The sequence below is a fragment of the Vespa mandarinia genome, chromosome 6, assembly GCF_050613455.1.
Source record: "Vespa mandarinia isolate Hongniang chromosome 6, ASM5061345v1, whole genome shotgun sequence".
Classification (NCBI taxonomy): Eukaryota; Metazoa; Arthropoda; class Insecta; order Hymenoptera; family Vespidae; genus Vespa; species Vespa mandarinia.
Genome location: NC_140815.1, coordinates 2,203,337 through 2,218,298, shown reverse-complemented (window position 1 = coordinate 2,218,298; position 14,962 = coordinate 2,203,337). Strand labels below are relative to the sequence as shown.

The following is a 14,962-nucleotide window of genomic DNA, read 5'->3' as shown; positions in this document are numbered from 1 at the left end:
AATTTACTTTTATAAATATTTATAAGTATTGTAATATAACCGCATAGCACTTATGCGTTTAAAATTGCATGAATCAAATTGTCTTTTTAATTGTATCAATGTGTGATAATGCATTATGAATATTAAGGATTATTTGTATAAGAACATATAATAATAAAATGGAAAAATATAATTAAATATCATTTATAATATTTCCTCGTTTAATTATTTCTCGGTAGCAGAAATTTTTATAGATTGATCTCATTAATATCATTACATTGTGTCGCGTGATCTTTTGAACGTTGATTAAATAATTTTCGAGAGAAAAAAGAGATAATTGTGTGTAAAAAAATTATGCATGTTAACTCGCAGTAGCATAATTGCAAAACGTATAATGATGTATTTTAAGTATGAACATTTCTATTTAGCTTTATATATGATATTAATATTATCAGCTCGTAAATACTTTAGAATATTCGCGACGTTTGGTAATATTCGTATAAATATATTCTGAATCTTCAATCATTTAAATTACAACTTTTTTTTCTTTTTTCTTTCAACAAATCTTAATTTAAATTTTTAACTAAATTAAATCTTAATTTTTAACTTTTTTTTTAAATTAAGATTTAATTTACTTAAAAATTTATAATGCATAAGATATGCTTACATAAGTTGAACTAACTAATTAAATGATAATAATAGGAATAATTTTTTAAATAATTTATCGAAAATTAATATTTTCAGTCATTTGATTTTAATGACGAAATGAAAATCCATCTGAAATGTAAATTTATTATATATTCAGCTATAAATCCTAAAATATTAGACTAGATATAAAATAAATACTTAGATATAAAAGAAATGTAATATGGAATAAATTTTTCCTTAGATTCAATATCTCTTATTGAATGAACGAATTTATTACTTATAAAGTCGAAAGTACTGTCGAAAGTAAGATTGATTTACATGCTATCCTTTTTATGTTTCTTATGGTACTCATGAGTACTTATGATGCAAATATATACTTTTTTTTTATTTTAAAAGGAATATTGTGAGGATAATTATATCTACAGAAGAGGCGAATTGAATAAATTCTTTCAAATATACAAATTTTATGTAAAGATGAAAAAAAATGCATCTATTACATGTATTTACATACAATAAATATAATTATCTAAATGTGCAATGAAATTACATAACAAATTAATATTTTAATATTTGATTAGTGTGATATTGATTTAGTGTGATTATCATTTTATTTTCCGGTCCAAATTATAAATATAAAAATAATTTTCGTCATTACAAAATTTAATACCAAATTTAATAAAAGAGTAGAGCTATTTTAGTAAAAGCTCAGTCGGTTTAGTAGATCCTTACTATATCGATCGGTGAGTAGTAGTATCATGTCTTGCTTAACAAAATCTTAGTCGATAAGAGTTAGTTTGGTCGTAATAACAAAGTAGTATTTTCCCACATAAAATTCAGTCGGTTAAAGAAGATCTTAATGTGTTCTTAATCGGTAAACTTCAGTCGATAACAATAGATCCCTTTTTTACTAATCGGTTATTATTTTCAAAATAATTACTTTTATGGTATACATATGCATACAAATGTATACATAAAAATGTCATAAAAAAATTGAAATTAAATCAGAGTTTACAAAGAATTTAAATTAAGAAGATTAAATAATCCTCCAAAAATTAATACTTATCTTAATATGATTTGATAATTGCTTATATTAATATGATATTAATGATAAATCGTTAAATTAGGTGAAATATAAATTTATCACATACTCAACTGCAGATCTTGAGATATATATCGAGCTATAAAATGAATGCTTGGATATAAACGTAGTGATTCTTTAAGACATCTTTCCAAATACGAAAATTCTCGAAGTATCGGAATAGTTAGTTTACAATCGCTTTGTTGCATAACCGTTTTCACTTCATTTCTTATACGTTCCTATAATAGATAATTTATTATTTACTATAGATGTATAACGCGACTCTTTCAATCGAAGATTGTTAAATACTTGGAAAGAAAATATCACCTGAACATCTTTGTGTTTTGCAAAAAGAAGCAGAGCGAAACATAACGCCATTGCCGTAGTATCGTAACCCTATGGAGATATTTGTTCTAAATTATTATTATTTTTTGTTAATAATCGTAAGGAATTAACATTACAATCTACCGCAAACATAATGGTGTCGACTTCTTCTCGTATTCCATCTTGATCGAGTTGATTATCATTCTGAGAAGCGGCTATGAGTAGGTCTAGCAAAGCCAGTCTTCCTTTAAATACGGGATCTGTCATCAAATTATTCGATTAATATTAATACCGAGAATATGACTCATTATTATTAAACTATTCGATTACCTTTATTATTTTCTTCGTAAAAAATCAGATTCTCATCCATTTCTTCAACATTTTGTAAATATTTCCCCTTTGTTTGTTCGTGAAATAGTATTCTTTCTGCTATTATCTAAAATAAGAGTAATATTTTAATAAATCGATACAATTTCGCAATATTCAGATTAATTGTATTTGCTCATTTAAATGAAAAACTTACCTTTTTTGAAAAACCGTGAAGCGTTTTCAATAATTTCTTTTGTTGCCTACCACGTTGCGATAATGCAAATATTGTATCGGAATGGTACCATGGTCTTGCTATTCTATTGAATAATACATATTTTTGTAGATTTAATTCCATTTAATTGGAAATTGAATTTTTTTCTAATATAAGAATTAATATTTACCTATAGACCGCTATTCTGCCGAAATCATGAACGGCATGGCGATATTTAGTTTCAAATTCGCCCGTTCCTCTTAAAGAGATTCCCATAGCCATTTCTACAAATTAACTTTTGTAAATAATTTTTCTTTTATAAAGATCAGTGAGTAATTATATTTAATTTAACTAACAGCATATCGCGTTTAAAGTATGTACAGGTAAAAATTCCTGTAAATCTTTGATAATCGATACTCCTTTTCCTTCTTCTTTCAGTAATGTTACGAGATACTGTGCCTCCTCATTAAAAGTGACAATAAAATGTTTAAGGATGTTAAAATGAAAGGTTGGCGTTAGAATTTTTTGTCGGTATTGTCACTTTTCTCTTATTTAGTGGAACATTTGTCGTTAAGTATTATCAAATATATTAAGTTTATGTTTGTTCATATTGTTACCTGCACCAGTTATTAATCCAGTAGAAAGCCAAGTTTGTATGAATTTGTAATATCTTTTTCTATAGGTTGGTTACTCCTTAATAATATCTTCTATCGAAATATATATTTATTCTTTTCCGTAAGATGACTTTGACAGAATACGTTCTGATCTGAAAAGGAGGAGAGAACTAAAAATTAACACTGTTTTTGCCTTGTAATTCTTATCTCAACATCTTCCGGATGTAGTAAAGTTACTAGTGGAAAAAAAAACGTCCTCACTCTGTGGACTGGATATAACTCGATATTTGTTTTCCAACATTTTTCAAGAATTTAGTCTAAAATATTAATAAAATCGTTATGTTTATATTATGGTTATGTTAAGTGACAATTACATCGAGTTGGAGAAGTTGTAAGTTAAAAGATAATTCGTTTGGACGAATTTCACTTCCGATTGAGCTTATCAATGTCAAGTTGAAATTTATATAAATTTCCTATTATCGGGTGTGTTTTTAGTACAGGAATTCGATTGGATATTCTTCCCACTTTTCCATATCTTACAAAGCAGTGCAATACAAGTGAAAGTATAGAGAAATCCAATAGGTTTGTGAAGAACATATTATCTATAAAAGAAGAAAAATGTATTGAATAGACATTTTCATAGTTACAATCGTATTTATATTCATATGTACAATATGAATATAATTATCTTGATGATTATATATAGAAAGAAATTAGATGATAGAGAAATAATCTAATATTTGCTTAGTTCGATAGTTGTGATACGTCATTTTATGTTTGTCAAAGAGTATTTGCCATACTTATAATGACGTATTTGGCAAGTACAAATATGAAATGAGTACAAGCAGAAACGAATTTATGCGACTTTACGCATAAGACATGGGGCTTTCCACATGACAATATAATCTTAATTTAATACCCAGTAATCCATGTATAATCTTTTTTTCGAAATTGTATTTTTTTATTTAATTATTTCATGGACGGTTGAGGCTCGAGAGTGTAGATATTGTTCAAGATTGATTGATTTTAGATAAATTTCAAAAATTTTTTAATAGCTTTTGAAAGCTAAATCTATCATTGTTTACAGTTGGAGAAAAATATATTAAAATAATATTATTTATACATGCATTATTGCGAAAAATGTTATCGTAATAAATATAGAATATATCTATATAATTAAAATTTTTGTCCGAACGTGCAATTTTTGGTAGAGAAAATTTTAGACTAATTTATTATTTAATTAAATTTAATTTCACTTGCGTATTTGTCAATGATCAATGTAGATTTTAAGATGCATGAATTCTATATTCTCCTTATCATTTCCAGATGTACGAATGGTTAGCGAACACATTAGCAATATGAAGAATTACTTGTGACAATGTGTAATTATAAATTGGAAAAAATGATTGGACAGTACTTATATTATTCGCAGGTTCAGATGTTCTCGTTAATAACCTTTTTAATACACTAGCAAATAGATTGCAATTGCTCCTAGATTACAATAATATTACACAAAAGTTAAATAACAAATATGTGGTTTTCATATCACTATGTTACATAATCATTTATTATTATCTAAAGACGTAAATCAGCTTTTATATTTATATTCTATATCAAAGTTTATAAAAATTATATATATGAAATATATTATATATATATTAGATGGACCGGTAAGTAATGTCGCTTTCTTAAATTAAATTCAAACGAATAAATTTTTAACAAATTTTTATTTTTAATTACAATCAAATATCGACATGCGCAGAAACGACATTATTTTTCGGTCCCCCTAATAAATATATATGTGTATATAGAATTGCAACTAAATATTCTTTGCCACTTCTTTCGGTCAGATAAATATTTTCTACACCTTTAGTTTTATTCTTTCTTTCCTCACTTATTGGATTCATTAGCACCGACAACGTTATCAGTTAAAATCTTTCATCTTAGTGACATATACAATTATTTTTTTAAATTAAAAATACACTTTCTAACAAGCCACGACGTAGAACTTTATATATTAGCCTAGTATTTATAGAAATTGTGTAAGTTTAATCTATCTGTCGATAAAGCAATTTAATGAATAAAAGTTTTGAATGTAAAGAATATTCTTTGTTATGTAAGGTAAAGATATAAAAGACCTAAAGATTATTAATGTATGGAAAAAATGAAAAAACGGATTGTGTTGTATTAACAATTTTTTTTATCTAGAAAAAATCGAATATTCGATATGAGTCATTTTATAGGAATAAATTTGACACGAAGTGGTTTTGATGAGCACAATACAAGATCTGCAATCATCTTAACGTCGTCTAGTTCATCTACAGGTTCCAAATAGAAGTTGTGCAATATGTAAGCTACTATGAGTTTGAGTTCAAGCATTGCGAATTTCTGCCCTACAAAAAGAAAAATAATACATTTATTTTGATCTAATTTCGATTACTACATGCAAGCTTTACCGATGCAGTTTCTTGGTCCTGCGCTGAATGGAATGAAGGAATAAGGATTACGTCCTTTTGTATTTTTTGGTAAAAATCTATCCGCATCGAAAACATCAGGATTTGTCCAAATATTTGGATTTCTGTGTAAGCTATAGATGTTTACATTACATATTGATCCGGCTGGGATTAAATAATTCTCTACAAATTAATATGATTACTTATTCTATTATGATTTGATAATTGCTTATATTTATATGATGATAATGATAAATCGTTAAATTATGTGAAAAATTAATTTATCACATACTCAATTGCAGATCTTGAGATATATATCGAGCTATAAAATGAATGCTTGGATATAAACGTAGTGATTCTTTGAGACATCTTTCCAAATATGAAAATTCTCTAATCATTTGAATAGTTAGTTTACAATCGCTTTGTTGCATAACCGTTTTCACTTCATTTCTTATACGTTCCTATAATAGATAATTTATTATTTACTATAGATGTATAACGCGACTCTTTCAATCGAAGATTGTTAAATACTTGGAAAGAAAATATCACCTGAACATCTTTGTGTTTTGCAAAAAGAAGCAGAGCGAAACATAACGCCATTGCCGTAGTATCGTAACCCTATGGAGATATTTGTTCTAAATTATTATTATTTTTTATTAATAATCGTAAGGAATTAACATTACAACCTACCGCAAACATAAAAGTGTCGACTTCTTCTCGTATTCCTTCTTCATCGAGTTGATTATCATTCAGAGAAGCGACTATGAGTAGGTCTAGCAAAGCCAGTCTTTTATTGAATACGAGATCTGCCATCAAATTATTCGATTAATATTAATACCGAGAATATGACTCATTATTAAACTATTGACTTATTATTAAACTCATGACTTATTATTAAACTATTCGATTACCTTTATTATTTTCTTCGTAAAAAATCAGATTCTCATCCATTTCTTCAACATTTTGTAAATATTTCCCCTTTGTTTGTTCGTGAAATAGTATTCTTTCTGCTATTATCTAAAATAAGAGTAATATTTTAATAAATCGATACAATTTCGCAATATTCAGATTAATTGTATTTGCTCATTTAAATGAAAAACTTACCTTTTTTGAAAAACCGTGAAGCGTTTTCAATAATTTCTTTTGTTGCCTACCACGTTGCGATAATGCAAATATTGTATCGGAATGGTACCAAGGTCTTGCTATTCTAATGAATAATACATATTTTTGTACATTCAATTCCATTTAATTGGAAATTGAATTTATTTCTTATATAAGAATTAATACTTACCTAGAGGCCACTATTCTGCCAAAGTCATGAACGGCATGACGATATTTAGTTTCAAATTCGCCCGTTCCTCTTAAAGAGATTCCCATAGCCGTTTCTACAAATTAACTTTTGTAAATAATTTTTCCTTTATAAAGATTAATGTGTAATTATATTTAATATAACTAACCGCATATCGCGTTTAAAGTATGTACAGGTAAAAATTCTTGTAAATCTTTGATAATCGATCCTCCTTTTCCTTCTTCTTTCAGTAATGTTACGAGATACTGTGCCTCCTCGTTAAAAGTGACAACAAAATGTTTAAGGATATTAAAGTGAAAGGTTGGCGTTAAAATTTTTCGTCGGTGTTGCCACTTTTCTCCTGTTTAGTGGAACATTTGTCGTTAAGTATTATCAAATATATTAAGTTTATGTTTGTTCATACTATAACCTGCAGCAGTTACTAATCCAGTAGAAAGCCAAGGTTGTAAGAATTTGTAAGGTATAGCTTTTTCCATATGTCTCGTACTCTTCAAAAGTATCTATGATCGAGATATATATATTCTGATTTTCATAAGATGATTTTGACAGATAACATTTAAATTGTAAAAGAAAGAAAAAAATTTTAATTAACTCTGTTATTGTCTTAAAATTATTTACCTCGACGTCTTCTGGATCAAATATACTTATTAATGAAAAGAATAATGACCACAATCTGTTAATTGGAGAAAATTCCTTATTCATTTTCCAAAGTTTTTCTAGTACTTGTTCTGAAATATTGATTAAATGTTTATATTGAATAAACTACATCGATGAATTGAAAGTTAACGGACAAAATTTTTTAAATAAAATTATTTCCGACAAAATTTACCATTGTCAACTTGAAAATGATATAAATTTCCTATTATGGGAAATGCTTTAGGTCCACCAATTCGACTAGAAATATTTCCTAATCTGCCATATCTTGTTAAGTAATGCAATAAGAATAGTATTGTAAGCAACCCTGATATTATAAAGAAGAACATCTTATCAATTCTGTGGAATAGAAAAAAATTCTTAAATAAATATCTTCAATTATATTATGCGTATAATAATATTATAATATTATTATAATATTATAATATTATTATAGTAATTATTAAATATGCAAAGAAGTTAGGTGGCAGAAAAATACTGTAATATTCGCTTCTTGTGATTCATAGAGTACGTAGTTTATATTTATCGACAAAAGTTATTAACGTATATAGAATTTTCATATTTGCTATAGATTTAATTTACGAGTACAAAAATGTATTGCACGAAAGCACTGATGGACTTACGCATAAGTGGTAATACGATTGACGTGCCTCGTCTGATTAAGATACGAATCTCTTACGAATGTCATAGTTATATTTAATTTTAAATGTAATGGCCGATGCATAATTTTTATTTTCATATTTGCGATTCTAAATGACTTTTGTTAGTATATTTCTTATTTTCACGAATAGTTGAAGCAAGAGAATAAATATTGCATAAATTTCTAATTTTTCAATCGTCTTAAATATTCAGTTTGTTAATGTATACAGAATTAAAAATCATTGTACAACGCAAACAAAAAATGTTGACGTGTCAAATGTAGAATATATTTGTGTAGTTTAGTTTTAGTCGTTAGTAGTTTAATCTAATCGTACAATTTTTTGAATAAAAAACTTTAAATTAATCAATTATTTAATTAAAATTTAATTTGACTTGAGTAATGATCAATGATTAGTACCTTTTACGTATCCGTTTTAGCTCTATGAATGATTAACGAACACAAGAGCATTATTAAGGATTACTTGCGATAATGTTTAACTATTTAATGGGAAAAATAATTAAACAACACTTACTTTCTTTATAAGTCCTAATATCTTTAGTAACAGAGTTTTCAAGACACTGAATATATAAGTGATTCGATCGGTAGAGCGTCTGAACGTTGAATGAGAAATTCTGACAGAACACGATACTTTTATTATACTATCCGTTTTTCTTATACCATCGTGTCGCATAATTTTACCTAAATATGATAATTAATCAAGGAAAAACAAGATAATAGTATCTCGTATAACGTTAATTACTTTCTTATGATTTCTTGAGTCTCTGTTACACACTACGTTCAGAAGAAAATTAAAAAAAACATATATATCGAAGTTGAATTTCTTCTGTTAAGAATATAATGTACGTTTAAGCTTGGTCATACTTGAAGAATTGACATTCTAATAATTTAATTAAAGAAAGAAATCATAAATGGGAGAGACAGATAGAGAGAGAGAGAGAGAGAAAGAGAGTGAGTGGGAGATGGGGAGGTTTACTATATTGTTCATCGTTTTTATTACATCACTAAATATATTCTATGCTTCATATATTTTTCTTCATTTTTTGAATTTTTAGCAACAAGGAACCAAATCGGTTAAATTAGTTTCATCATTGGGTTATAATTGATTGTACTTTTATATTTGATAAAAAAAAAGCGAAACAGTTTTTCTTATCTAATTGCATTTTCGAAGAGAAAAATAACGATACAAGTTTAATTAGGATTATATATTATAGATAAGCATAAAGGATTAAATTATCCTAACGCCTGATAAAATAAATCATATTTGTACACGATTATAAAATAAAATATAAAAGCTGTCATTACAAAAGTCACTTTTATGTTATCCTATACATATATGTTCTTTCCTTTTTTTTCCAGTCTGCTGCTTTTTGAAATTAATGATGGTAGTTTCTCAATAGTATAACTTTCCTTTATTTTTACATTCAAGAAGATAGAACATGTATTATTCATAGAGGAATGGGCGGTAGTATGCCGTCCGATTTCTAAATTTATATTTCTTCTTAAAGAAAAAATTATACAAATTATAGAAAGAGTCAAACAATACAAAAAAGATTAGGTTTAATGCAAATATAAAAGATAACACAGATATCTATAAATTCATTCAATTATTATCAGACAATTTACTCTTCTAGATATTTAATTTCAAATAATCAAAATTACACGTACGTTCTTACACTTTAATTTTATTCTTTTATCTTTCTTTCGCATTCGAAAAATATTGTCGATTGAAAAATATTATCGAGTGTTCTGTAGTCGTTACAGTCCGATAATCTTTACATTATGGATTCAGGGATAAGAGGATTTGCAGAATTTGACACAGAAGGAGGAATGTAAAGTAAAAGAAGAAGGGACAAGGTTTCCGAGATGTCGAGTTTTTTTCTGATTTTCTTCGAAATATCACGTAAAACTCTTTATCCAGGTTCCAAAGTTTTTGAAGCATTTGTTCTAAAATATTAGTAACTAGATATATTGTCGTAAACTAGAAACTCGAGTAAAAGTGCTTAAACTCGGACATATGTGGCCACGTGTTTTTTATCTATACGTTACCTTAGCGAGTATGTAATGACTTACAAAGGGAAGATATTTCTAATAGTGATAAATGACCCTTCGGAGAAGGTACTGCGAACAGTTGAGGGAAGCACGTAAGTATCAACACAATGAATAACTACAAAATGGAAAAGAATAAATAGACAATACTTTCATTGATCGCTCGTAATGTGACATTACTTTAATACTGAAGAATCTTTGACGAAGATATAAAACAGTTTTGTAAAACAGGTTTGTTCAATGGATAGTTCAAGTTAAAATTATTTTCGAAAAATAAAATTTTATTCGTCAAACATTTCAGCTGTTCGGAAAGAGTAAGCTTATATACACAGAATAAAAATAATAAGAGAAAATGATGTGATTATGCTAAAATTATATTAGAATAACTTCGGCATTTATATATATAGTTCACACATTTTAATTTTTTATCGTAACGACGCACACTATCTCATTAGTGACGTACTGTTATTTTATGATTATAAATTTAACTCGATGTTGTTATGAGAAGCGCAAAGTAATACCTTTCATTATTTTAACGTCGTCCAGTCCATTCGCATGTTCCAAATAAAAGTTGTGCAATATGTAAGCTACTATGAGTTTGAGTTCAAGCATTGCGAATTTCTGCCCTACAAAAAGAAGAATAATACATTTATTTTGATCTAATTTCGATTACTACATGCAAGCTTTACCGATGCAGTTTCTTAGTCCGGCACTGAATGGAATGAAGGAATAAGGATTACGTCTTTTTGTATTTTCTGGTAATAATCTATCCGCATCGAAAACATCAGGATTTGTCTAAATATTTGGATTTCTGTGTAAGCTATAGATGTTTACATTACAGATTGAACCGGCTGGGATTATATAATTCTCTACAAATAAATATGATTACTTATTCTACTATGATTTGATAATTGCTTATATTAATGATGATAATGATAAACCGTTCTATTATATGAAAAATAAATTTATCACATACTCAGCTGCAGATCATGAGATATATATCGTGCTATAAAATGAACGCTTGGATATAAACGTAGTGATTCTTTGAGACATCTTTCCAAATATGAAAATTCTCGAAGTATCGGAATAGTCAGTTTACAATCACTTTGTTGCATAACCGTTTTCACTTCATTTCTTATACGTTCCTTTAAATCAATAGATAATTTATTATTTACTATAGATGTATAACGCGACTCTTTCAATCGAAGATTGTTAAATACTTGGAAAGAAAATATCACCTGAACATCTTTGTGTTTTGCAAAAAGAAGCAGAGCAAAACATAACGCCATTGCCGTAGTATCGTGACCCTATGGAGATATTTGTTCTAAATTATTTTTATTTTTTGTTAATAATCGTAAGGAATTAACATTACAACCTACCGCAAATATAAATGTGACGACTTCTTTTCGTATTCCATCTTGATCGAGTTGATTATCATTCAGAGAAGAAAATGAGTAGGTCTAGCAAAGCCAGTCTTTTATTGAATACGGGATCTGTCATCAAATTATTCGATTAATATTTATACCGAGAATATGACTCATTATTATTAAACTATTCTATTATTATTTTCTATTATTATATCTTTTATTATTCTCGTCGGTTTTTTCGGAAGAAATCTGATTATCATTCATTTCTTCAACATTTTGTAAATATTTCCCCTTAGTCTGTTCGTGAAATAGTATCCTTTCTGCTATTATCTAAAATAAGAGTAATATTTTAATAAATCGATACAATTTTGCAATATTCGGATTAATTGTGTTAGCTTACTTAAATGAGAAACTTACCTTTTTCGAAAAACCGTGAAGCGTTTTTAATAATTTCTTTTGTTGCCTACCACGTTGCGATAATGCAAATATTGTATCGGAATGTTACCAAGGTCTTGCTATTCTAATAAACGATGTATATATTTTGTATATATGCATAATTCCATTTAATTGAAAATTGAATTTATTTCTAATATAAAAATTAATACTTACCTATAGACCGCTATTCTGGCGAAATCATGAATGGCATGGCGATATTTAGTTTCAAATTCGTTTCTCTTAAAAAAAAATCCGTTCCTCTTAAAGAGATTCCCATAGCCGTTTCTACAAATTAACTTTTATAAATAATTTTTCTTTTATAAAGATCAGTGAATAATTATATTTTATTTAACTAACAATTATATTTAATTTAACTAACGCATATCGCGTTTAAAGTATGTACAGGTAAAAATTCCTGTAAATCTTTGATAATCGATCCTCCTTTTCCTTCTTCTTTCAGTAATGTTACGAGATACTGTGCCTCCTCGTTAAAAGTGACAATAAAATGTTTAAGGATGTTAAAATGAAAGGTTGGCGTTAAAATTTTTCGTCGGTGTTGCCATTTTTCTCCTGTTTAGTGGAACATTTGTCGTTAAGTATTATCAAATATATTAAGTTTATGTTTGTTCATACTGTTACCTGCTCCAGTTATTAATCCAGTGGAAAGCCAAGGTTGTATGAATTTATAAGGTATAGTTTTTTCTAGATGTTGCGTACTCTTCAAAAGTATCTATGATCGAGATATATATATTTTGATTTTCATAAGATGATGATGACATGTTACATTGAAATTGTAACAGAAAGAAAAGAATTTAAATTAACTCTGTTATTGTCTTCAAATTATTTACCTCGACATCTTCCGGATGAATTATAGTTATTAATGAAAAAAATAATGACCACAATCTGTTAATTGGAGAAAATTCCTTATTAATTTTCCAAAGTTTTTCTAATAATTGTTCTAAAATATTGATTAAATGTTTATATTGAGTAAAACTGCATCGATGAAATGAAAGTTAACGGATAAAATTTTTTCAATAAAATTATTTCCGACGAAGTTTACCATTGTCATCTTGCAGATGATATAAATTTCCTATTATGAGGTATGCTTTTGGTCCCACAATTCGACTAGAAAAATATCCTATTCTCCCATATTTTGTAAAGATATGCAACACGAATAGGAGTATAAAGAAACCTGATATGACCAGGAGGAACATTTTATCAATTCTGTGAAAGATAATAAAATTCCTTAAATAGACTTCTTCAAGTATATTATGCGTATAATGATATTATTATAGTAATAATTGGATATGCAAAGAAGTTAGTTGACAAACAAATACTGTAATATTCGTTTCGTGTGGTATATAGAATACGTAGTTTATATTTACCAACAAAAGTTGTAAACGTATATTGAATTTTTTATATTTGCTATAGATTTAATTTACGAGTACAAAAATGTATTGCACGAAAGCAGTGATGGACTTACGCATAAGTGGTAATAAAGCTGACGTGCCTCGACTAATTAAGATACGATCCTCTTACATGACAAATGTAAATTTAATTTCACATTTGATCGCTGATGTATAAGTTATATTTCTTTATTTGCGATTCTAAATGAATTTTGATAGTGTATTTCCCATTTTTATGTACAGTTAAAGCAAGAAAATAAATATTGCATAAATTTCTAATTTTTCAATCGTCTTAAATATTCAATGTGTTAGTGTATACAGAATTAAAAATCATCGTACAACGCAAATGAAAACTGTTGACATGTAAAATGTAGAATATATTTATGTAGTTAGTAGTTTAATCTGATCGTACAATTTTGTGAATAAAAATCTTTATATTATCCAATTATTTAATAAAAATTTAATTTTACCTGATTAATGGTCAATGATTAGTATCATTTACGTATCCGTTTCAGCTGTATGAATAATTCACGAACACAAGAGCAATATTAAGAATTACTTGCGATAATGTTTGTCTATTATTATTTCCTATAAAATGGGAAAAGTAATTAAACAACATTTACATTGTTCGTAAGTTCTTATAGATCTCGTAACAGAATTTTCAAGACACTGAATTTATAAGTGACCCGATCGCTTGAACGTCTGAACGATGAATGTGATATTCTAAGAGAGCACGTTACTTTTACTCTACGAATACTTTTTCCTTATGACACTGTGTAATATAATTTTATCTATATATGATAATTAATCATTGAAGGACAAAATAATAATATCTAGTGTCGATTACTTTCTCGAGATTTCTTCAGTCTCGGTTAAAAACAATGTTCCAAAATAACTTTTAAAGTAGAATTTATATCGAAGTTGAATAATATATAATAAAATTTATTAATATATATATAAATAAATAATATTAATATATTAATAAATATTTTTATATCTTAAATAATTAAAATTTATAATTATATACCTATTTATACGGTAAGAATATATGTGCTTTCATGTTGGTCATATTTCAAGAATTGATATTTTAATAATTTAATTTAATAAAGAAATCAAAACAGGATGAGACATAGGGAGAGATAGAGATAAAGAGGGAGAAAGGGAGAGAGAGCGCGTGATAAGGAGAGTGAGTGATGAGTAAGAGAGAGAGTGAGAGAGTGAGCGAGTGGGATGGAGAGTGGGATAGAAAGTGAGCAAGCAGGAGGGAGAGAGAGAGAAAAAGAGAAAGATTGGGAGAGAGAGAGAGAGAAAGAGAAAAAGAGAATGATTGGGAGAGAGAGAGGTTTACTATAATATTTTTCTTTTTTTATTACATCACTAAATATATTCTATGCTTCATATATTTTTCTTCATTTTTTGAATTTTTAGCAACAAGAAACCAAATCGGTTAAATTAATTTTATCTTTGG

At 27.3% G+C, this 14,962-nt stretch overlaps 2 protein-coding genes and 1 pseudogene across 4 annotated transcripts; all 3 read right to left on the bottom strand.

Annotated features, from left to right (window-relative positions):
- Nucleotides 1-1,757: 1,757 nt before the first annotated feature.
- LOC118440923 (cytochrome P450 4C1-like) lies at nt 1,758-3,290 on the bottom strand. The gene is made up of 7 exons (XM_085657626.1): nt 3,167-3,290; nt 2,740-2,833; nt 2,553-2,655; nt 2,360-2,465; nt 2,174-2,289; nt 2,033-2,101; nt 1,758-1,944 (listed from the first exon to the last, which is right to left on the bottom strand). The coding sequence occupies exons 2-7, from the start codon at nt 2,829-2,831 to the stop codon at nt 1,768-1,770; spliced, it is 663 nt and encodes a 220-aa protein (XP_085513752.1). The 5' UTR covers nt 2,832-2,833; nt 3,167-3,290; the 3' UTR covers nt 1,758-1,767.
- Nucleotides 3,291-4,836: 1,546 nt separating this feature from the next.
- On the bottom strand, nt 4,837-8,836 carry LOC118440738 (cytochrome P450 4C1-like). 2 transcript variants are annotated; one of them, XM_035864197.2, is made up of 13 exons: nt 8,752-8,836; nt 7,755-7,918; nt 7,544-7,653; nt 7,335-7,425; nt 7,074-7,265; nt 6,908-7,001; nt 6,721-6,823; nt 6,528-6,633; nt 6,307-6,422; nt 6,166-6,234; nt 5,909-6,077; nt 5,620-5,799; nt 4,839-5,556 (listed from the first exon to the last, which is right to left on the bottom strand). In XM_035864197.2, exons 2-13 carry the CDS (start codon nt 7,906-7,908, stop codon nt 5,396-5,398), a joined length of 1,545 nt encoding a protein of 514 aa, XP_035720090.2. In that variant the 5' UTR covers nt 7,909-7,918; nt 8,752-8,836; the 3' UTR covers nt 4,839-5,395. The 2 variants fall into 2 exon arrangements, with proteins under 2 accessions (XP_085513650.1, XP_035720090.2); XM_085657524.1 differs by lacking the exon at nt 8,752-8,836 and having other exon boundaries at nt 4,837-5,556; nt 7,755-7,912.
- A 519-nt stretch (nt 8,837-9,355) lies between these two features.
- Nucleotides 9,356-14,191, bottom strand: LOC118440922 (cytochrome P450 4C1-like; annotated as a pseudogene). The gene is made up of 15 exons (XR_014982296.1): nt 13,965-14,191; nt 13,149-13,312; nt 12,937-13,046; nt 12,728-12,818; nt 12,477-12,658; nt 12,263-12,384; nt 12,071-12,173; nt 11,860-11,983; nt 11,666-11,770; nt 11,525-11,593; nt 11,263-11,431; nt 10,976-11,155; nt 10,808-10,912; nt 10,311-10,404; nt 9,356-10,184 (listed from the first exon to the last, which is right to left on the bottom strand). The product of XR_014982296.1 is annotated as a cytochrome P450 4C1-like (transcript).
- Nucleotides 14,192-14,962: the final 771 nt, after the last annotated feature.